Source organism: Cynocephalus volans, chromosome 3, assembly GCF_027409185.1.
Source record: "Cynocephalus volans isolate mCynVol1 chromosome 3, mCynVol1.pri, whole genome shotgun sequence".
NCBI lineage: Eukaryota > Metazoa > Chordata > Mammalia > Dermoptera > Cynocephalidae > Cynocephalus > Cynocephalus volans.
The window spans coordinates 20,887,484-20,909,168 of NC_084462.1; the positions used below are offsets into that span (position 1 = coordinate 20,887,484).

At 43.4% G+C, this 21,685-nt stretch overlaps 1 protein-coding gene across 1 annotated transcript in view; it reads right to left on the bottom strand.

Moving 5' to 3' along the window:
• The window catches only part of LOC134372476 (speedy protein E3-like), a 104,205-nt gene that overhangs the window by 58,410 nt on the left and 24,110 nt on the right, over nt 1–21,685 (bottom strand). The window contains exons 7-8 of the mRNA XM_063089966.1: nt 20,490–20,562; nt 19,783–20,001 (exon numbers count right to left, since the gene is read on the bottom strand). Of these exons, the coding sequence (XP_062946036.1) occupies nt 19,783–20,001; nt 20,490–20,562 (292 nt within the window). The remainder of the gene's footprint in view (nt 1–19,782; nt 20,002–20,489; nt 20,563–21,685) is intronic.

Here is a 21,685-nt window from a genome sequence, read left to right on the forward strand (position 1 = left end):
TTGATGATAAATTCCGACATCTTTTGTTGACTTAAACCCTTGGACTGATATTAAATTGAGTTCATTCATAGAGAGTCATTGGATACCTAGGTCATTTATAAGTAAGAATCCTGAAACATTGACTACTAAGCATAATCTTAAGTTTATACGCTCCTGCTTTTTGTTTGTTACAGAGAGGCTATATCTTGGGGTCTTCTGATGAATGCGTTCATTTTTACCACTTTGATAAGTTGCATAAGGAATGTTCGTAGCTATGTCAAGTTGTGTTGCATGTATTCATGAGCTCTACTAGTCTGCTAAAATACTGATATGGGATAGTATGTTCTCAGTTCTTTACACTCCAGCTTTCTTTGTGGAATGGAAGTAAGTTTGGTTAAAAGTTATAATTAGTGTAGTGGATTGAAATATGTCCCCCTCAAAACTCCCTGAAACTTGAATTGTGTCCCCCGTGTTTTGTGTATTAGAAACTTAGCCCCCACTGTGACTTTTGAGAGGGTGGGAAATCCTATTACGGTAATTGGAAGGTGGAGCCTCAAAGAGGCGATTGGATTCTAGGACTGTGCAGTAGTGAATGGATTAAAAATGGTGGTCAGGGGCATGGTTCTGTGGGCTTTAAAAGAAGAGAGAGTCTTTCCCTCTCTTTGCTCTCTCTGCTTCCACCATCTTGCAATGTGAGACCCCTTGGTGACTGTTGCCACCACCAGATGGACTTTGGACTTCCCAGCCTGAGAAACTGTAAGCAATAAATTTCATTTTCTTTATAAATCACCCACTTTCAGGTATTTTGTTATAAGTAACATAAACGGACTAATACAGTTAGTATACATGAATGGAACTCCAGAGAGGGACAACTTTGTAGGCACCTTTGTTCTCACCTTACCATGCCTGAGATCGTTTTCTCTTCTTTTCTTTTATTTCCTTTTTCTTTTCTTTCATTCTTTTTCTTTCGGCCAGGAAGAGGGATTTATTCTGGCTGAAAGAACGTGTCAGCAGAATAGCCATGTCAGCCTGCCTCCCTGAGTGGCAAAAGTTTAGGGTTTTTAAAGGGAAAAAAAGAATGCGGGTATGTGCAGGTGGTAGTGGGGACGGTGGGTGGGAATCACAGGGTTTACAGGTGGCATGAGTCAGACATCAGGATTCCATGATGAAAAGGCTTCTTGGCGTCATGGGGTGTGTGGCCGATGGTCTGCTGAGCCTCAAGTCCCTGTTGTTATGTTGAGGCTGGAGGCATTATTTCAGTTTGAAGGTTGGGAAGTCCAAGTCCAGGGAACACGGTTGGTGAGCACCTTCTTGGGGAGTCGTGACTCTTCACAGCAATGCAGGGTGTCACATGGTGGGTGGCTTGAGAGGGAGGGGGGAGAGCGAGAGGGAATCTCTTTAAAATAAAACCAACTAAGGTTCCACATTTGTGCGAAAGTGGAGGTTATCTACAATTGTGTTCCTTTTTGTATGTTTATTTATAATACCATATTGTCATTTTTAATTAATAAGTACCCAATAAAATCTCAGACATTCGTGATCCTGATACAGGAGGTGCCATTTCCCTGGGCTTGGATTTCAGGACATGCATGCCTCTGGGTCTCCAGCCACTCCCTGAGGTCTCAAGCCCCCTGCTCTGAGCTCTCTCCTAGGGGGACGTTACTGTTGCCAGTTAGACCTATTTTCAGAACCAACAGGGGAAAATGACACCAGGAGGGGCTGGCTTATGCAAATCCAGTGGCTGGGCATGCTCAATAGAGAGCACAGAGCAGTCTCAAATACACCCGGTGCATGTGATAGGGTCTGACCAATGAACATGCTCCAGGAAGAGACAGACTGAGCATGTGCAAGACTAAATGTTAAGTGCCTGGGAGCCAGCCCCACAACTGAATGTTTGTTAGTTAGAGAAAGTATAAAAGCTGAATCCCAGCCAAAGGCAGGGTTGTTGCTCACTATCCCAGAGGCGGCTTGCGTCTCCCTGGGTGAGGTGCGTGTACTTTACCTTGTACGGAACTGACTTTCAGCAGGTGGCTGCTCATTCTCTTGAGCCAGCTGCACTTTGTACTGAACTTCAGGTATGTTTTTCTCGATGTCTGTACTGAACTTTTGTGTTAAAGTTGGTGTGGGGCCTGCTCCGTCTCTGGAGGATTCCGCACTCTCTGTGCAATCTGTACTTCTTATCTGTCATCTAAAACTTGTTCTCACTGTCTGTTGTGACTCTGCCCTTGAATTTTTTCCTGTGGCTGAGTCAAGAACCTGGTAAGAGGACTGGGTGGATTGAGGCCAACTATTGGGGCCCCCAGACCCTACCTCCGCCATCAGTCCTATCTTAAGTATTCAGATCTCCTGACGACATTTGATTTTTCCATCCCCAAGTTCAATCCTAAGTGTAAGATGAAATACAATAAAATAAAACTTTCAGTGTATCTTTTGTACCGAAGTGTCTTTGAAATTTCCTAGGGGGCCTGAGGAAAATGACAGAATTTGTTTTTTCACCTTATAAAAAGAGAAGTGTTAGAAATAATTAAGTTTATTTGATGAATGAGTTGCATGGGAAGTTGAGGACTCCCAAACCATGTGTTCCCACAAGCAAGGCTAAGTTGCCTTGTATATCCTAGCTTTGGAGTTTACATGGATAACTGGGCCACTTCCAGGACTAGTGGGCCTGTAGAAAATCCCATTCCTCCCACTGTAGGAAGCCCCAGGCCTCCTGACAGAGGGAGGAACTCAGAGCCTTGTCCTTATTCTTATACCCTAGCCCGTTGAGGCTCGACACCATAGCAAACATACCAATTTTCTTCCAATCCAGAATCCCAGCCAGATTTTTTTTTTAGATATGGACAAGATTATTCTAAATTTTATATTTCAGAAAGGAATAGGAACTAGAATGGCAAAGACCATTTCCAAAAAGAAGAATAAAATGGAAGAAACCCTTGTACCTTATTTCAAGACATTGTATAGCTATAGTAAGAAAGACTGTGTCGCAGACTTCATGAATATGACCCCAAAAGCAAGGGACACCAAAGGAAAAATAAACAAATGGGATTATATCAAACTAAAAAGCTTCTGCACAGCAAAAGAAACAATTAACAGAGTTAAAAGACAACCAACAGAGTGGGAGAAAATATTTGCAAAATATACATCTGAGAAAGGATTAATATCCAGAATATATAAGGAACTGAAACAACTTTACAAGAAAAAAACAAGCAACCCAAGTAAAAAATGGGCAAAAGAGCTAAGTAGGCATTTCTCTAAGGAAGATATACAAATGGCCAACAGACATATGAGAAAATGCTCCACATCACTCAGCATCCGGGAAATGCAAATCAAAACCACACTGAGATACCATCTAACCCCAGTTAGGATGGCTAAAATCCAAAAGACTCTGAACGATAAATGCTGGCGAGGTTGCGGAGAAAAAGGAACTCTCATACATTGTTGGTGGGACTGCAGAATGGTGCGGCCTCTATGGAAAATGGTATGGAGGTTCCTCAAACAATTGCAGATAGATCTACCATATGACCCAGCTATCCCACTGCTGGGAATATACCCAGAGGAATGGAAATCAACAAGTCAAAGGTATACCTGTTCCCCAATGTTCATCGCAGCACTCTTTACAATAGCCAAGAGTTGGAACCAGCCCAAATGTCCATCATCAGATGAGTGGATACGGAAAATGTGGTACATCTACACAATGGAATACTACTCAGCTATAAAAACGAATGAAATACTGCCATTTGCAACAACATGGATGGACCTTGAGAGAATTATATTAAGTGAAACAAGTCAGGCACAGAAAGAGAAATACCACATGTTCTCACTTATTGGTGGGAGCTAAAAATTAATATATAAATTCATACACACACACAAAAAAACCGGGCTGGCGGGGGGAAGAAGATATAACAACCACAATTACTTGAAGTTGAGCAATTACTTGTCGTCAAGCAAACAGAGGGGACATTGGTGGCGGGGAGGGGGGGGAGGGAGCAGGGAAGGAGGTTTTGGTGAGGGGCAACAATAATCAGCCACAATGTATATTGACAAAATAAAATTAAAAAAAAAAGAAAAAGGATAGACTGTGTCGTATAGGTGGAAAGATAGATAATTGAACAGAGAACCCAGAAATATACCCACACAAATATGTGTAACTGGTTTTTGGCAAGGGTGGGGAAACAACTCAAATCTAAGGTCAAGAGTTTGGATCCCAGTACTGCCCAGCCACAAAAAACAAACATAAACTCAATGGAGGAAAAAAGAGCTTTTTTAGCAAATGGTGGTGGAACAATTGGACAGGAAGTAGAAAACTGAACCTTGACTTAAAGCTCAAAAGGTTAATTGAAAATTAACTCAAAATGTAAAACTGACTTAAATGTAAAATGTAGAAGTATAAAATTAAAAAAAAAATTTAGGAATAGAAAATCTTCAGGATTTAGAAGAAGCTTGTTAGACTTGAAACCAATAGCACAGCCCATAACAGAGAAAATTGATGAATTGCACTTGATGAAAATTAAAAACTTTTGCTCTACAAAAGATCCTGTTCAGAGGATCAAAGGACAAAGTACTACTATCTAGAATATATAAAGAACTCTCAAACTAAACAGTAAATTTGGGCAGTTTTCTACTAAAAATGCAACTGCAACGCAACCCAGCAATCATACTCCTAGGTATTTATCCCAGAGAAATGAACCGTTGTGTCCACACAAACACCTGCGCACAAATGTTCATTGTATCTTTAATTGTAATAGCCCCAAACTTGAAACAACCGAGACATCCTTCAGTGGATGAATAATTAAACAGACTGAAGTACATCTGTACCATGGAATACAACTCAGCAGTGAAAAGGAACAAACTATTGATACCCCTAACCTCTTGGATCTCTAGGGAGTTGTGCTAAGTGAAAAAAGCAAGCCCCCAAATTACATACTGTATAATTCCATTTATATAGCCTTCTCCAAATGACAGAATTGTACAGAAAGAGAACTAATTAGGGGCTGCCAGGGGAGCCCCTGGCAGTTAGGACAGTGAGTGTGACTATGTAAGGGTAGGTAGCACCAGGGAATTATTGGTGGTGATGGAATAGGTTTATATCTTGATCCAGTGATGTTTACAAAAATGTATAGTAAAATGGCATAGACCTATACACACGTTGTATCAATGTCAGTTTTCTGATGTGAGTATTATACAATGGTTATGTAAGATGTCATCATTGGGGGAAATTGGGTGAATGGTACTTGGAACCTCTGTGTACTGTCTTCCCAATTTTCTGTTAATCTCTGATTATTTGGAAATAAAAATCAAAGGAATCCCATTATGTAATTGCAATAAAAGCACATTCTGTTGAGTGAAAAATCCAGACACGAGAGAGTACTGCATAATTCCAATTTTATGAAACTTTAGAAAAGACAAGTCGAATCTTAGGCACAAAAAGCAGATTAGTGGCTTCAGAGAGCCAGGGTAGTTACACGGTCATATAAATTTTCCAAAAGTCATCAAAATGTGCACAGAAAACAAATGATTGTTGTTATTTGTATTATTTCTTAATCAAGTTGATTTTTAAAACAAAACAAAAAATGACTTTTCTAAATTAGTTGTGTATCCATTGGCATATAGCAATGGCTGGCATTCTCTCCTCCTTCCTTTTGGTAATGCAACCCCTAATATTGTTTTCAACTTTGGTTACAGTTGGTGTGGCATATGATGAATTAAAGCTAAAGACATTTGAGAGAAAAGAGTCTGAGTAATCACTGAATCGTTTTCTTAAAGGCAAGGGCACTGATCCTGGAATTCCTCTTTTCCTCCTGCCCCCTCGGTGGTGAAGAGTGACAAACCTCAACAGTCATCTTGGACCCAGAGATGGGAGCCACCTGTCAAGAGCAGCAGAGCCAAGCCATCCAACGGTGACCCTGGTTGGCTTCGTGAGAGAATGATTTCCCTTTTACCATTGCACTGTCACGTGAGGTAGGAAGAAGTCTCCATTTTGGTTGAACTGCTGTATTTTGGAGTCTCCCTGTTTCGTCATTATCCAACACATTAATGCATTACACTCTACTCATCAGCAGGGCACGAGAGTGTTCATTTCCCACACCTTCCATGACACTGAATATTGTCAAACATATTAAATATTATGAAAAGAAGAGCCTATTGCTGTGGTTATAATATTGCTGGCCATTACTAAATGCAGTGGATCGAATGGCCCCCCAAAGTCACTGAAGTTTAATCCCCTCCGTAAGTGTTGAGGGTTGGAAATCCTATTACGATCATTGAAGATGGGGTCTTGAAGAGGTGATTAGATTGTAAGGACCATGCCGTAGTTCATGAGCATGGTTGTGAGGGCTTTAAAAGGAGTGTACATGAGCGTCTCTCTCTCTTTCTCTCTCTCTGTCTCTCTCTGTCTCTCTGTCTCTCTCTGTCTGTCTGTCTCTCTCTCTCTCTCTCTCTCTGCTCCACCATTTCTACTATGTGAGATCCCTGAGTCACTGTCACCACCATCAAAGCCTTTGCCAGGTGTGTTCCCTGGACTTTGGACTTCCCAGCCTCTGAAAGTGTAAGAGGTAACTTTTATTTTCTTAATAATTCACCCAGTTTGAGGCATTTATGTTATAAGCAACAGAAATGAATTAATACAGTTAAGTGTTATGGACTAAATAGTATCCCCCCAAAATTCATATGTTCAAGCCCTAACCCCAATGGGACTGTATTTGGAGATGGGGTCTTTAAGGAGGTATTTAAGGTTAAATGAGGTCATAACAGTGGGGCCTTGATCTGATAGAAATGGTTCCCTTGTAAGAAGAGGAAGAGAGACCAGAACTCTCACTCTCTCCTGTGCTCCTGCACAGACGGAAGGCCTCATGAGGACACAGCAAGGAGGTGGATGTCTGCAAACCAGGAAGAGAGGCTTCACCAGAAACCAACCCTGCCAGCACCTTGATCTTGGACTTCCAGCGTTCATCACTGTGAGAAAATGAATATCTACTAGTTAAGCCGCACACCCTATGGTATTTTGTTATGACAGCCCCAGCGGACTAATACAGTAAGGCTCAGATATTTTCCATATATATCAGACGCTTACCCCTTCTTAATTGTAATTCCTGGGTTCATATTCCGTGCTATTTTTCTTTTTTCTTTGTTTTTTCCCCCTTATTTATTTCTCATATTAGAAATGGCATACCCTTGAAAAATGTGTTATAATTAAATTTTCCAGTATCATTTGTGTTTTGACTTGGTTAAAATGGTCCTTTCTTCACATCAAAATTTAAAAGTTTTACAGAATTAAAACTATGTATCTTTTCTTTTGGGGCACTTGGATTTTCTGATTTCTATATTTCTCTAGAATCTACCCCTACATAGATGTTCTACAAGTTTTATTCTGCCAGGAGGCCATAATGTCTGGAAATGTAAATTATATAATTATAAAGCCTGGAAATAAAATGTCATTATGTGTTTGTTTTTTAAAACAGGATTCTAGCTGCAGCACTCTAATCTCTGCCTCCATCTTTACAAGAGATGGAGGTATTTACAGGTCAGGGTAGCTGAACAACCAGAGCAGGCACTTTGGTCACGAGGAAGAAGAGCACAGCCACAGAGATGCAGGAGCATCTTGGGGAAGAAGCTGAATGGATGGGAGTAGCTGCAGAGACAGGTGCCCTGAAGTTTCCTGCTGGACTCTTTTGTTTCACTCCTATCATTTCTTCCTAATTTCTCAGTGTTTCATCTTCATAAAGCTCCTTCCTCTTGCTTGTTCCCACTCTTAAACCATCCCAGATGCCCGCTGCAGTTCCATCCATTACAGCCACTATTTCCTGGGCATCCCATTCATCTTCACAAGTCCTGTAGCATGATTCTTTTCCTCCGCTCATGAAATTCTGGCTGCCCAATTCTGTGCCGTAGTTTCGGTTTTCCCATCTGATCCACTCTGTGTGAGTTATGATCCCATCACACCCTTGATTCCTGTTACGCTCCTACTTTTCCAGCTTCTCACCATACAGTTTCACCTTCTCCCACCCCTCTATTCTCCGGGACATCCAGCTGCTCCCAGCCCCATGCTGCAGCCTCCAGGGCCACTGCCTCCCTAGCTTGGCTTGGCCTCCACATGCAGCTCTTTAGGATCTTCTGTTCAGGAAGCTTGGCCGCTCTGACTCTCCCACGTTCCTCTTCTCCTAGTAGTTCCTGCTGTCTCCCTTTGGAAGTCCATATCCTTCCATCATCAGAACATTTCTCCCAAGCAGCTCCCTGGATTGATTTTCCCTGGAGGCTAGTCAGTGTCGTCCAGCCTCTCTTCCGTTCTCAGCTGGCCCATTCTCTTTGCCTTGGGAGTCACTTGAGCTTCATCCCCTTCTCAGCAGCCTCAGTTTCCCCTTCTCCCCAGCTGGGTCAGTCCTCTTCTCAGGCTTCTCTCTGCCTCTGAGCCAGTCCCACAGTGTTCTGTTCCAGGGTCCCTAAGCTCTGCCAACCCTCCTCCTGTCCTCTGTGGCCAGGCCATCTGTTTCCTTGCCTGGTTTGTCACTGCTTCATGGTTGGCATCCAAATTAGTCCATTTCTGTTGCTTATAACAAAATACCTGGGACTGGGTAATTTATAAAAAAACAAAATCTATTGCTTATGGTTTCAGAGGCTGGGAAGTCCAAAGTCCAGGGAGCACTTTTGGTGAAGGTCTTCTTTGGTGGTGCCTTTACAACAATGGCAGAAAATGGCAGAGCAGAGAGAGAGCTAGTTCCTCATGCACTCTCCTTTTAAAGCCCTCAGAACCACGCCTAGTGGAGCTGTGAGAGCAGGACCGCCATGGAAACCCCAGAATTGTAGAGCTACCAGTATGCAGTGCCAGCCTGCGAGAGCTGAAGCATCACCTAAGAAAGCCGTGGGAGGGGAGCTGCCGGAGGACTTGGGGCCCTAACCCTCACACCTGCATGCAGAAGATATCGAACATGGAGTCAAGGTATGTGATTTGCCAGCTTTGAGATTTAGTGCCTGCCCTGCTGGGTTTAGGACTTGTTTGGGACCTGTTACCACTTTCTTTTGGCCTACTCTTCCGTTTTTGAACGGGAATACGTACCCCCTGCTTGTCCCACCATTGTATCTTGAAAGTAGATAACTTGTTTTAGATTTCATAGATGGGACGACTTTGAATAACTTTGGACTTTTGAGTTGAAACCAGTTAAAACTTTGGAGTTGATATGAATCTATTTGTATGTGAAAAGGACGTGAGTTTCGGGGAGCCAGGGGTGGAATGCCTTGGGTTAAATGTCCCCCCAAAACTTAATCCCCACTGTAACTGTTGAGGGTGGTAAACTCTGTTATGGTAATTGAAAGGTGGGGCCTTGAAGAGGTGATTAGCTTGCAAGACCATGCCCTACTGAATTGATGAATAATAGTGGTCAGGGGCGTAATTCTGAGCACGTTAAAAGGAGTGTGCATGAGGAACTCTCTCTCTGCTGTGCCATTTTCTGCCATGTGAGACTCCTGGGTCACTGTTACCACCACCAAGACCCTCGCCAGGTGTGTTCCCTGGAGTTTGGACGTCCCAGCCCCTAAAGCTGTGAGCAGTAAATTTTGTTTTCTTACAAAGTGCCCAGTTCCAATAGTTCGTTGAAAGCAACAGAGGCAGACTAATACAGCGTCCATCACCTTGTTTCCTGGGCGACTCTTTTCATTCAGCTCATCCCTCACCTTAGCTGCTCTTCTTTCTTCACCTGCCCTCACCTGCAGTCCTGTGGAGACCCAGATCTTCTTATGTTCATGCAAATTCCTATGTGTCTCATCAGTGATACCTGTTCCCAAGCTGCTTCCATCAGACTGTTCCTCCTCTTTGTTTGTATCTGTTTCCATACCTGCTGAACTATTCTCCACGTTAGTACTCCACCTGCACCCACTTCTGAGTGCTGTCCTCTCCTGGAGCCATCTCCATCAGGTGCAGCTGTCCCTGTGGCCCCTCCCACTGGTTTTGCTGTGTGTGGTTACTCGGTGCTCATCGGCTGATCTCACTGATCCTACCGGCACCCTTCCCCACCACACAAACGTACTTTTTTCTTCGTCTTCTCTGCACTCCGTTGCTCACCTGACACTAGCTGCTCCTATGCCTAGATCCTCTCTCCTCTGCCACCTTTCTCGGATCTTCTAAGCTGTTTCAGTTGCCCATGTGCACCCCCAAGTTTCAATCCTTCCCATTTCTTTGGCTTCTCCTGTCTTCTTGTGTCATAGGTCTGTCCTAAAGTGTCCCTGCATCTTCACCTGTTCACCTTCCCTGACTGCCGAGCTCTGACAGAGCTCCCAACTGTGGCTGTACGAAGTGTTGTATAAAGAATAATTTGTCTGGTCGTTGTCTCTGGCTCCTGGAGGGATCCTCTAAATCCTTGGAATTTTCTGGGTGATAGGAGTGTCTGTTACTCATGGTGGGCCCCTTGGACTACACCTGAGTTTATGCTAACCAGGTGAGTTAGCATGGGGGGCACACCAAAAAGATGAGCCATGTGATTAGAGGGTTGCAGCTTTGAGCCATGTGATGTCAGCCCAACCTCCAGGAAGGAGAGTGGGGGCTGGAGATTGAGTTCAGTCACATGGCTGATGATTGAATCAACCATGCCTATGTAATGAAACCCCAATAAAAACTCTGCACATGTACTATGGATTGAATTGCATCCCCTAAAGTTTAATATAATAGAAACTTAATTCCCACCGTGGCACTGTTAAGAAGGTGGGAAATCCTATTATGGCAATTGAAAAGTTGGGCCTTTAGGAGACAATTCGATTGTGAGGTCTGTGCCCTCATGAATGGATCGATCCATGCATGAAGTAATGGGCACGGTCCGGATGGCTTTCAAAAAAGAGTAAGGAGTTAGCTCTTTCTTTTGATTTATTTATTTTTTTTGAATTGAAATATAATTGATTGTACATATCTGGGGGTACAGCATTGGATATCAATACCCATGTGCAATATGTGGTGCTCACAATAGTATAATTAGGATATGCAGTATTACACAATGTCATCACTGTTTGTGGCCCTTTACCAATTTCTCTCTAATCCACCTCCCACTCCCCCTTTTCCCCCTCCCGCTCCCCTTTTCACATCTCTGGTAACCTCAGTTCTGTTGTCTCCTTTTGAAAGTTCAATGAATTATTGTGATTGTTGTATCTTTCTTTCCTTTTTTACATTTTTCATACATCTATTTGGTTGTTTTGGATTTTTTTTTGTTTTTCAGCTCCACTTATAAGTGAGGACATGCAGTATTTCTCTTTCTGTGCCTAGCTTATTTCACTTAACATAATTTTCTCTAGTCCATCCATGTTGCTATGAATGGCAGAATTTCATTCTTTTTACGGCAATGTAGTATTCCATTGTGTATATCCTTATCCGGTCATCTGTCAATGGACATTTAGTGTGGCCCCTGTAAATAGAGCTACATGAACATGGGAGTGCAGGTATCCCTTTGCCATGATGATTTCCATTCCACTGGGTATATACGGCAGTGGGATTGCTGGATGATATGGCAGTTCTATCTGTACTTGTTGGAAGAACCTCCATACTGTTTTCCATAATGGCTGCACTAATTTACAGTCCCACCAACAGTGTAGGAGGGTTTCTCTTTCTCTGCATCCTCTCCAGCATTTGTGGTTCTCTCTCTTCTTGAATAGTAGCTAATCTTACTGGGGTGTGTCATTTTGATTTGCATTTCCCTGGTGCTGAGTGATGTTGAGCATCTTTTCATGTGTCTGGTGGCCATTTGTATATCTTTCTTTAAGAAATGCCTGTTAAGCTCATTTGCCCAATTTTTAATTGGGTTCCTTGTTTTTTTAATGTTAAGCTGTTTGAGTTCCTTGTGTATTTTGGATATCAATCCCTTGTCGGATGTATAGTTTGCACGTGTTTTCTCTCATTCCGTAGGTTGCCGTTCCACTCCGTTAATTCTTTCTTTTGTTGTTCAGAAGCCTTTTAGTTTGGTACAATCGCATTTGTTCATTTCTCATTTGTTGCCCGTGCTTTTGGGGTCTTTTTCGTGAAGTCATTGTCCAGTCCTACTTCCTGAAGTGCTTTCCCTGTGTTTTCTTCTCACCACTCCTATTTAACACACTTTTAGAAGTACTATCCAGAACAATCAGGGAAGAGGAAGAAAGAAAGGGCATCTCGATTGGAAAAGACAAAGTCAGGCTGTCGTTGTTTGCAGATGACATGATCCTGTATATAGGAAAACCTAAAGATGCTACAAAAAAAGACTCTTGTAGCTGAGAAACAATTTCAGTAAAGTTGCAGGATACAAAATCAACATGTGAAAATCAGTAGCATTTTTATACTCCCACAGTGAACTAGCAGAAAAAGAAGTCAAGAAAGCAAACGCGTTTACAGTAGTCACCAAAAAATGAAATAACTAGGAATAAATTTAAGCAAGCAGCTGAAAGACCTTTAGAATGAGAACTACAAATCACTGCTGAAAGAAATTAAAAAGGACATAAAAAGATGGAAAGACATTCCATGCTCTTAAATTGGAAGAATTAACATTATGAAAATGGCCGTACTACCCAAAGCCATCTATGGATTCAATGCAATCCCCATCAAAATCCCAATGACATTCCTCACAGAAATAGAAAAACTAATTTTAACGTTCATAGGGAACAACAAAGGAATCCTGAGCCAAAAATGATAATAATGGTAAAACCAGAGGCATTACACTACCGGAATCCAAATGATACTACAAAGCTGTGTTAACCAAAACAGCATGGTACTGGCATAAAAACAGACACTTGGACAAATGGAACAGAACAGAGGACCTGGAAATCAACCCACATACTTACAAGCACAGGATCTTCAAGAAAGGCACCAAGAACATACACTGGGGAAAAGACTGTGCCTCTTCAATAAATGGTGCTGGGAAAACTGGATAGCCATTATTTAGAAGAATGAAACTAGACGTGTGCCTCTCAACATATCCCAAAATCAACTCAAAATGGATTAAAGGCTTAAAAATAAATGTAGTGTTAGCTCTCTCTTGCCACACTGTTTTGCCATGTGGCACCCTGCGTTTCTGTGAAGGGTCAGCACCCATCCACAAAGCCCTCACTAGTTGTGTTTCCTGGGCGTTGGACATCTCAGCCTCTGAAAAGGTAAGAAATAAATTTTGTTTCCTTATAAATTACCCACTTTTAGGTCTTCTGTTATAAGCAACTGAAACAGTCCAATACAACATGAAAACTCAGGTGATTTTCCCTGGCTGGTGATACACATCATTGTGCTGGGAGGCTGATGTATCCTGATGACTCAGAAGCTTTGTGTTTGGGACCCTGCCAACCCACACTTCTCCTTTTTGGCTGGCCATGATTTTTGTTTTCTTTTTTGTGTGTGTAATAAAAGTGTACATATCATGCTTTCCTGAATCTCGTTAAGTTGTTCTAGAGAATTATCAAATCTGAGAGGGGTATGGGAGTCCCCAAATTTGTAGCCAGTTGGTGAGAAGTGCATATGGCCTGGGGACTCCTGAACTTGTAGCGAAGGCAGTCTAGTGGGGGGCCTGTGGCCTTAACCTGTGACATTGACCGAACTTCATTATTACAATTGCATTGCAGGTGCCTGTCTTTAATAGTTTCTACCTGGATAGGAACTTTCATCTCCTCAGTTGCTGCATGCACGTCACTGCACTCAGTCTCCACTACATCCGTCAAACTTCAAGCTCATTGTATACTTCAGCCTTTCCCGGGTCCTTAACGTTGTTCCCTTTTTTCTCAAACCCTATCCACATCTCCTCAGTGGCTCTTTTTCCTCAGAAGCTTACTGCCCTGTTGTTTGTCTCTCGTTGGTTTGTCTTGCTTCTCGCTGCTCCTTTCCGCAGCTGCTCACGTATGTTCTGATGCTTCCATTTCCCGAGATGCTTTTCTCTAGTAACTCAGTATTCATGTTATTAGCTCTTTCCTCTCCAAGCCTATCTCACTTAACAGCTTTAGCCCTTCCTATCATCTCATTTTTCTCAGAAATTTCTCTAACACCCTCATTGATTTTCGGTTGTTTCTATTTCATCACATGCTCTGGATTTTCTTTCCATTACATAAAATTGGAATTTGAGGTTGTGAAAAAGACTCCCATTATAATATAAGTAGCAAACACCACCTTTGCCTGTGTGTTCCCTTGCCTTGGACTATTTCCAGGAATGCATCTTTTGTTGAGACACCTTTCCTTTATTTAAAATTTTGGATTGTTATTCAGGCGCCCATACAGTTTCCTTCCTTCTTTCTACTCTTCCTAGTTTTTCTCCCTCACTGTTTTCCCCTGGTTTCCTGCTTTAAGAGTCTAGCTTAAGATCTGCCTCTTGTAATTTTTGCTACATGAAAAATAATTCAGGATTCTTTTTCAGACTTAAGGAATTTGGTCAAATAACCAGCATCCCATTAAGGAATAATATCACTTGACGGCGAACAAGCAATCCAGACTGATGTGATCACACGCATTGTAAAGGTGAGAAGACTTTTGATTTTTATTATATTTCTTCGAGTTACATTGCACTGTCCTCTTTAAAAATACATAAGACATGTCCTGTTTTAAAACACAGGTCCATTTTAAAATAAGGCAATTTTAAAAATTAAGTGGAATTCTCCCAGTTTAATAATGAAGACTAAACATGAAATAAAAATTTCTATGTGGAAGAATTTGGGGGAACCCCCCCCCCACCTGTACATATAATAGATAAATTATGCAAGTATAATAGATAAAAAGACAAAAACCTCTCTTAAAAATGAAAACAAAATTGTATTTATGGACATAACAGCTAGAACACCCATCACAAAACTTCATATAAACAGCATGTTTTCAAAACTATAACTATTTCAAAACTTTTTACAATAAATACAGTAATAATTCTATGGCCAACATTTTCAAAATATACCAATAAAATTTATGTTATCTATTAAGCTATATATTATAATCCTATGGCTCTAGTTTTGTATGTTCAAAGTCATTTCATCCCGATCTGAGCCTCTACACTCCACTTTCACATGGTCCTCGTATATAACAAAGAGACCTCCAACGTCTGCATCTCCCCTGGGCCCAGTGATCTGGAAGTAAGAGAGAGACAATGTCAGACTTCAAGGAGGCAGTTCTCTTAGACATGAAGATTATTCACATTCTAAATCAATCCTAACCAAAGTTGAGACTGACTACTAAACCCAATTTAATGTCTGACCCTTTATTGTCAACCCGAATCCTAACCATCATTCTCAGTTGTGATTCTTGGACCCAGAATCACTCAGTACACTTAAGGTCATGCCCAGTAGCCTGCTTTATAGCAAGGACGTTAAGTGATTCTGCTCAGGGAGTGGGACATACTTGGAGAATGCGGTTTTGGACTTAACTCATACCTTGGTCCTTTTGTGTTACTTAAAACCTGAATTTCTAACCGTGCTAGAAACATCACTAACATGTCAACATCATGAGACCAGAAGCCTAATCCCTAATCCTAACCTCTAATGTTTAACCACAATGCTTAGCCCTAAACGTGGCTAGTTGTGCAAGATTTGAACCAAATCTTTGCTTAATCCTCTGCCCAAAGCAATAACTCTAATGTGTCAATCGTAATCAGCCACTAAGAAGTTAGTTTTTCTTAACCTTTGATTGGTCGAATAAACTACCTTGACCGTAAACTTCAGGGGGCAAAGGTGTAATTGTACAAGTGGAAAAACTGGTCCAGAAGTATTAGTCAGGGGACAGCAAGAATTTGCAAGCGATCTGGCCATGAGCAATTTGTTTGAGAGCAAATTTGGATGAAAATATAATTATCATTTATCTTTCATTATTGAATTTGCAAACTGTTCCATCTAATATCCTATTCCTAAACATTAATTTTGTTATGTATAAATCCCTATAGTTGGTATTCCTGAGGGATGAAAGGTCAAAAATGAATTAAAAAGAGAAAGAAAAAACACAATGTATGGAGGGAAATGGAAATTTACAGCTGAAGGGTATTTACTTTTGACAAAAGTCAACATTTTATCAAAGCTATCATTTGGGCCCAACTGCTTTGGGTTAAAGGATTTTCGCCAGATCCGTGCCTGTGTGACACTGGCTGAGCGGCCTCCCTGGCTGGCTTCCAGCACATCTTACTGAGGTTGCGCCTCTGTCTGGTTAACGTGTGGCTGTGGAGCTGATGGGGAGGGTCTGCTGCTTGCACCTGGCCGGCCACTTCACAATGCAAATAAGGCTGATGTGGGCAGAGGGTGGATGAAAGTGGGCCAAGCAACCACATTTCCTAAATAGACAAGAAATCATTCTGTCCATACCCTGGAGGACACAGACGTACCTTCCTTCAGGCCGATGACCTCGGGCCTCCATGGTCCCCAGAGCTCTAGGGAATATGGGTGCGATGTCGTCCCCACACCCAGAGCTCCGGATCGTAAGCTTGGATCTGCAAAGAGAAAAAGCCCTCTGAAAAGACGAGACTCCCCAGGAAGACGCCTCCCTCCCCTGGTCCAGCCTCCAGGTCTTTGTAGTCCCCAAATCCCAACTCCAAGTCCCCATGTTCCCGTCTGTCTCCAATCCGGCTTTATCCCACACCCTCCGCTCAGAATCGCCACAGCCCCACCCACCTGTTCACACTCTTCCCGGGTAACCCTAGCCTTCCAGCCCATGGAACGGAAGAATTGGAATCTCAGTTTGTGGAACAAGGGACGCTGGGCGCGGTTCCGTCCGTAGAGGAATGAAAAAATGGCCTGTTTAGGGGCCTCGTTGTCCTCCTCCATGTCACTGGCCAGGTAGCTGGAGAAAGAAATTAGGTTGCTTGTCAGGGGCACAAGCGGGAAGGACCTCCACGTGAGGTCCGCCTCCCAGAAAGGACAGGCCGGCCGTCCTCAGCACAGGACTCTACGCAGTGTGACAGAGTATGACCCATTCATCAAGAGGCCACTGCTGGATGGAGACCTTCCAAAGGGCGCCTCTCACACCTTGATGATGAAGACAAAAACCCAACTGGAGAACCTGAGGATGTCTCTTGTCATCCTTAGGCAATGCAGTTGACATCGATTTCCCCATTCCCATCCTCGTCCCCCTTCCATTCAACTTGTTACATGTGCACACACCTGTCTCTCCTGCTATATCGCAAATATCCTGAGGACAGAACGTGACCCTGACTTATTTCTCTCTTCATCCCTCTCCTACCAAATGGCTAATGTAGGACTTGGTCATGCTGGTGCGTCAGTTCACCAGGTATTTCTTGGATCTCTCTTCCCATCACCTCACATTCCCTGGCACATAGGATGTGCCTCTTAGGATCTTGTGAATGAATGAATGCTTTATCCTATAGCCAAATGCCACACCGATTACCTCATAGACTCAATATAACATAAACACTTCCAAATTGAAAATAATTGTGGTGAGGCCTTTAAGAGTACATTAACATTTTGACAAGACCCTGCTTTCAGTAGATGTCTATTCTAATGGGATTAGGGAAAGGGAAGGGGAAAATAAGAAACTATACTCCAAAGTATCATATCATAATAGAATTAATCAAAGTGCTACTAAGATGAAGAAGTTGGAAGATCAGGGAAGCCATCAAGAAGGTTTTGGTGTTTGAACGGACTTTAAGGATAAGTAATTTTCTTCAGATATGTGTGTGTGGAAGGCGCCTAGACAGAAAACAATATAAAAATTGAGGGAAGGGCATTTGAAAGGAGCAGAGAAACAAAGGAATGAAATATCAAGATGGTAAGCAGGTTCGATTGGAGAGAGATTGCACGGTTAGGTGAATTCAAGCTGAGAACTGTGGCTTTGATTTGGGAAGTCATTAACCAGTGAAGTCATTGAGGAGGACTGTGAGGCAGTTTTGTGTTTTGGAAGGCAACACATGTAAAGCCCACTGGCTTGGAGAGAGACTTGTGAGAAACACCAGCAGGGAGCATTTTACAATAGATCCGTGTTATGCTAGGAGGGTCTGAATTGTGGCCTCGGCCATGGGAATCCAGAGGGGGAAGACAAAATTAATTTGGTATTGGTATTGGAAAGAGAGAAACAGAGAAATCAGAAATGAGTATTTGCCTGGGGGCAGGGTTGTGTCAAGGCTTTCTTCCGCTCCTCTGTGGAGAGTTTCATGTTTCCGTTTGCTTTCTTCAGTTTTTTTTTTTTTAAGTGACATTAGGTGGTTACTTTTTCACAAAGAACAGCTTAGGAACACTAAACTGTAATCGTACAATTTTCATACACAGAGTAAAACTGTAGAAATAGGTTAAAAAACAGATGAACGGTTAGCATTCTAGGGCTTGCCAGTTAGCCAACTCGGTAGAGTGCGGCGCTGATAACACCAAGGTCAAGGGTTTGGACCCCCAAACTGGCCAGCTGCTGAAATAAAAATAGCGTCCCACTTCTCGCTCTCCCACTTCCCTCCCAGGATTATGGATATTAACCTATGGGATGAGGCAAAGTACTCACAGCGCTATGAAGAAATGAATCCGTCGGTATTGCCAGGGAAAGAGGCCAGCCCTGCTGAAATAAGCTATGACCATAGACAGGAGATACTGATGGAGAGAAGAATAACAATAGAAGAGGGGTCAAGCCTGGAAGAGGAAGAACCTCGAGATAAGGGAATGGGAGGCTGGGGCAGGGCTTGCTGTCAGAGAAGAGACCCCAGTGTTGGCTGAGCATCCTTCCTTGTGGGGGAGCAGAGGGAGTGTCCGAAGTTTCTTTGCAAATCAGAGAAGTCAGGGGAAGGGACGCTGCTGATGCTCCCATGATGGCAGCTCAGATGGGATCTTTCTTTTGAGGGAATATGTTTAGGACAGCTGGTGTCAGGAGGGTCTTTGGGAAGCTGGAGCAAATGGGAGTGCCAAATCCATGAGAAGAGATGGGCCAGGAACTTAAAGGAACAACCTAAGACGCAATACCCAGGGCAAGACCGTGGTCTAGGGCTCAGATCTCCAAGCAGGGGCAGGGGCCACCCATTCATTCTGCAAGGAACCATGAGGCCCCCCAAGGGAGATGCTGACAAGTCATAAAGGGGCCGGGACCGTGCGAGTGTCATGCTGGAGATGTGTCCAGGGAGAGAGGAGCAGAACTGTGGGTTAGAAAACCCTCCCCTCCCCCAGGTTATGCACTGGAGCAGGAATGTAATTTGGTGAACAACCTTACCTTGTCAGATACCATCAGATTTTTGTCCCAGGCTAGGAATCTTTTAACAACACGATCCTCTGTAAAAAGAAGGCATATATGACATTGAGAACAGGAACAGGGTTGTCATGGGAGCCACAGAGTCTGGAGGAGAACATGTCTCCCTTGGAGAAGGCTCAGTATCGCCAAGAGTTAGGAGGTTGGGAAGCAAAGAGAGAAGAACGTTCACTGGGTAGGGACAGTGGCTCCCGTTCTGAGAGCCCCTGAGGAGTGACTGAGTGAGGGGCTGGATATCATTAGAAAGTCTGCATGATTAAGAGCGATGCCCCCTCATCAAACATGAACGTTTGAAGTCGTAAACTAATTGCCTTCAGAAGTCATAAACTTATTCCCGTTATTTTCTCGTTAGATAGTCACATCGGGGTGTGAACATGACCTTGTTATCCCCTTCTACAGATGAAGACATTTAGATTCAGAAAAGTCAGCAAGAACTAATAAGTTTTGGAGGGTACAGTCGACACCAGGCTTTCTTATCCCGAGTGCAGCCTTTTTTCATGGCTAGCCTAATCCTATCATCTTCTAAGTGTCCCTGATGAGTGGCCAATACCGAGTCCTCCGGGGATGGAGAGCTCGCCAACTAGCAGGGCATTCTTTTCCATTGGAAAAGTGTCATTAATTGGATGTTTCTTCTCTTTTCAAAAGAATTGGATTGGAGGGTTCTATCTGGGGTCTCTTCCTACCAAGTAGCTTGGTGAAGACCTCGTGGTGCTCAGGGAGCACTGATGACACCCGCTGTCTCTTCAGCTTCATCTTGAGCCCACACAGCGTCTCCACGACCCAGGCGCCGTCTTCGTCGGGCACTAGCTCCTCCTCTGTCTCCTCCTCGAAAGCCACTGACCATTCCCTCTTCCTCTTCTGGCCAGGGGACGGAGGCACGGGGCTGGGATCTACCCAAGGGGCTGAAAAAAGAAACCAGGCTCCAGTGTAAAGCTTCTGTCTTTGGAATCCAGCCACTGGTCATCTAACCCCCGCCCCCTGACAAAAAACACCCCAAGCCTCTGCTCCATCTTCTTGAGGCCTCAAAACTGTTGGCTTTCTCCAAAGCCATCTTTCCATCTTTCTCCCTTGTTGCTCACTTATCTGTCCCCACTCACCTTGCCATGGATCCATCTCCCTGTCCTCCAAACTCTTCCTCATCCAAGATAATTACTTCCACGGGGATTAAGCAGGGAAACCTCTGCTTGAGGCCCCTCTTCCCTTTTCTCAGTTTTCCTTGCAGGTGGACATTCTTTTCCACATCTCCTGTACTCTCATTCTCCATCCCTGGCTTGCTGAGACCCTCCTTTCTTTCCCACACACCCTACTCAGGTACTCCTTCCTGACTTCTGTACCCCTTCCTCCTTACTCGTCAGTTCTCTCAAATATTTTCTCCCTCCATTCACCTCACCTGAAGGTCCTGGGATTTCTTCATCCACCACCACATCCAGGGGATACCCCGAGGAGCTAGGCTCCTCCTCAGGCTGGGAACACGGTTCACAACTGGCCATGATTGCTCCCAAACTCTTCCTTCCCTTCCACGGAACCTAGACCCTAATCCGTCCAAACCGTTCTTCTGGATCCTGGTTAAAGCTAAGTCTGTTACGTCTTCTCCAAGCCGGGGAGAAGTCCGGAGTGGAGAAAGAAGATGCTGTTGTTCACCTGTGCTGCCAAGCACCCACAGAGTTTGGTCCATCCAGTCAGGAAGTTGGAAGCCTTTGATGTCATCAGTCATTCCAACCTGGCAACCAGTTTGAAGGAAAACATGTAACTGCCAGTCTGATGTGCACTTGTCCTGGAGATTGGGGTAAATGGTACCTCCTGCCACTGACCCAACGTCTGGCCATTTTCCAAAACTATCCTCAGGGTCTCCAGATCCCACTTTCCCTTCTCCCCCGCAGATGACCTGTTCTCTCCACTCTAAACGTGAAACATGTTGGACTTCCCTCCCCTCTGTGCACTCCCATTTCAGAGCCCAGTCTGGTAGCGTGGCAAGAAAATTTAGGGTAAGCAGAAATGGTAAGACCTTACCAGAGTGAGACAAGTATGTGCAAAAGATCCCAGGTAAACTGAATCGAATGAAACACTCAGATCAACACACTCAGTTTGGTAAAGCTATTCTGTTGAGTGTTGACTGACATTCACTGTGTTCACGATTCTGTACTGGGGGAACACACGTCCTCTGCCATCAGGCATCTTTGAGTCCAACAGACATTTAAATGACCTAAAAACATAGAAAACAATATGTGTCATCACACACCCTTCAAATGGTGTCTACAATTTCAGAGAGAGTATGGATTGCCTAAAGCCTACTCTTCAACTCCAATTAAGACACTCTAGTCTACATATCAAATTTTGGAGCATCCGAATCACTCTTGACCCAGAAATTTCACTACCGCTCAAGTACCCTATGAATAAAATAATATGTGAACAAGAAGACGAAATGGAAAAGTCTATGATATTTTCTGTGAATGTGGGACGCTCATGGGAGTACAAATGCAGAAAAGAATGTAACCTTCTCAATGTCACATGGTGCCAGGGGAAACCTTCTCCACTTCTTAACTCATGCCTCTCCTCTTCACCCGGGCATCTGAGTCTTGTTTTTTT